The 2907-nt window shown below is 33.3% G+C and overlaps 1 protein-coding gene across 1 annotated transcript; it reads right to left on the minus strand.

Annotated features, from left to right (window-relative positions):
* Window positions 1-342: 342 nt before the first annotated feature.
* LOC113351686 lies at window positions 343-732 on the minus strand. The gene has a single exon (XM_026595629.1). It carries the CDS (start codon window positions 730-732, stop codon window positions 343-345), a length of 390 nt encoding a protein of 129 aa, XP_026451414.1.
* Between the last annotated feature and the right edge of the window lie 2175 nt (window positions 733-2907).

Genomic DNA, 2907 nt, shown 5'->3' on the forward strand with positions numbered 1-2907 from the left:
AAAACAGAACTTTAATAAATTTATATAATCAAGAAACTCTCTCAAATATCTACATTCAATTCAGTATAGATAAGCATGTGGATTTTTCATTATTTGAAGAAAGAAAAAAAAGAGGCTAGAAAGGAAAGAAACTGGTACATTTTTTTTCCATCTATATTAAACATAATTGCACAAACAAGATATTCCCAAACACAAATCTTACATATATCCGGATCACATATATTTTCTTTGTAAGTATATGTAATTAAGTACAGTCAAAAGTAAAATTAAAGGGAAATTTCAAAAGAACCAAAAAAAAAACGAAAACGAAAAAAAAGAGAAAGAAGCTTGACGAAGATTTAGTTAGATGAGAGACGAAGCAAGGAAAATTGGTTGATGAGAAGTTTTAGTAGTAGTGGTTGGCAGATTCTGTTTAGTACGAACCAAACGTTTCAAGTTCTTCAACTGATTGATGAATTGCTTGTAAGCACAAACTCTAGTATTAACCGTTGATGAAATGCTGTATAACAAGCTCTTTCTCAATCTCTTCAGTTTATTCCCAAACTTAATCTTCAACCTACAAATCCTAATCCTTATTGGATTACTCGATGGTGAAGAAGAAGAAACAGCAACATCAGCTTTTTTCATAGTTTTGTAAATCATGAACTGAGCTTTTCTGTGTTTCATATCTTCTGGATCTTCCTTCTCTATCTGTGCATACCCGAATGATCCACTAGTGTTCTTCATCATCATCATTATAATATTGAAATTTGTTAAGGTAAGTTGATAAGAAAAAATACTTAAAGATAGCTAGAAATAAGAAGAGAGATTCTTCTTCTTCTTAATCACTAGCTAGCTTAAGTTTTGTTTGTGAATTTGAGAGAAGTTGCGGGGAGATGCTGCATTTATATATGCGGATGACTAGATGCTGGCAACTTCACATAGAAGCGAGTGAGACAGAGAGAGGAAACTAGTTTTAATATGTTAAGTGTGAGACAGTTTTAGACAGATGGAGAAAGAGAGTGGAGTGCATGTGAGAAGTAATAAAAGGGCCGGTTTTGGTAGTAGTAGTAGAGAATAATAGAGGGAGCAAATTTAAGTCGTCCTGTGAGCTGGGGTACTACGGTCATGTTTAATCATTCTTTATTCCAAGGAGCTGAAACTGTCATCATCTATATTTGTGAAATGAAACCTTTGGGAAAATATAAACATATTCTTGTAAGTTAAATAAAGTACAATCCGTATAACATATTTAAAAATTATCGGTTGGAATTAAAATTCATACATGGCGAAGTTTGTTATATCGAATTATGTTCATTTTTGGTAGAAATTTGGAGTTTAATAAAATATATATATCATCAAAAAAATTGGGTCCATATAAAATTGGGTACGTAAAATTATTGATTCAATCTTTTACGTATAGTGTCCATATAAGATTATATGTAAATCATCCCTCTTTATTTTTAATAGTACACTACAAAATAGAAGGCCTCTTGGGACGCCCAAAAAGCGTCCCAAAAAACCCTAAAACCGTCCCAAAAAGCATTTGTGACGGTTTCGTGTCCGTCCCCTATTCTACCGTCACTAATACTTTTTTGTCATACTTTCTTTTAGGGACGGCCTAAAAATAGCCTTAAATTAATTATTCCGTGACCTATAGAGACGGTCAGACCATGAACGTCCCAAATAACCATCTCTATGGATGGTTTTGAAAAAATGGTCGTCCCTATAAGCCACCTGTTTTGTAGTGGTAGCAATCTGGACTTAATATGTAATAAATTGGGTTGCAACATATTTGGACAAAATTATATCGGTAATATAATACCACAGATTCTATGTGCCATTCACTCTGTTGAAATTTATCCATAAATGCATGATAAAAAGAAATTATTGTGATCCAATGAATATTGCATCGTTAATCTAGCGGGGGAAAATGGATGTGATGCAGTTTTATACGTATAGTATTAATATAATTAAAGTTAAAGCCAGTTTTTGGGTTGTTTAATATCGAGATCCATGATTGAAATTTACTTATTAATGGATACGAGTTATCCTTGGAAATTGGCGTTAGCTATCCTAGAGCCTAGTTAGCAATTCGGGATTCGATAAACGTACGGAACGGCAAACGTACGAGTATTATACGGTTTTGTAAAATCCAGATTCGGTCCAAAATTCGGTTAACGAGACGTGATTCGTCAGTAATTCGGAACGGCATACGTACGTGTATAATTCGATTTATAAATGTGAGTTCGGCTCTGAAAATTCGGTATCTATATAACAAATAATTTGTATTTATAAGGTCATAGATCAATTTTATGCATATGTGTGAGTTATTTAAAGAAAAAATAAACTTAATATGATGATATTAATTATATATACAACATTAGTCATCCAAGAGGACGTCATATGGTGGTTTAGATGCTTGGTTAGTGAGTTTGAAATCTCTCTCACCTTCACCTTCAAATCTCTTCAGTCATTTTTGTTTCATAAAAATTACAATACCTCTAATATTGGGTCGTGTATGCTCGTGAGGCAGTAAAGCCCAAAAAGTAGGGTCTTTGAAAACGTAAAAGCTAAAGAATTTATGGCAAATTAAACGGACGTATCATTCGGGATACGTAAAATTCGTGAACGATTCGCAAATAATCCGGGAATGCCACCTAATACGCGACTTGAGTTCGGAATTACAAACATTCGCGAATAAGACGGTAAAATTTGTGATACGTAAAAATTTGTGAATGATTCGCGAATCATTCGCGAACTTACTAACTAGGTCCTAGAGTTGATTCAATTGGAGTCATCTTTGAAAATTAATGTTGGCTTTCCTAAATATGGCAGGATAAAATTTTATCTCTGGGGATTAATGTCGCCTTTCCTAATTGTGACGAGATATGGGTTATCATTAAGAATATTTGATCTTTCCCTATT

The sequence above is a fragment of the Papaver somniferum genome, chromosome 2 (genome assembly GCF_003573695.1).
Source record: "Papaver somniferum cultivar HN1 chromosome 2, ASM357369v1, whole genome shotgun sequence".
NCBI classification, from domain to species: domain Eukaryota; kingdom Viridiplantae; phylum Streptophyta; class Magnoliopsida; order Ranunculales; family Papaveraceae; genus Papaver; species Papaver somniferum.

Coding starts and splice junctions, on each gene's coding strand:
- LOC113351686 (XM_026595629.1), bottom strand. CDS start 732: ATGATGATGAAGAACACTAGTGGATCATTCGGGTATGCACAGATAGAG.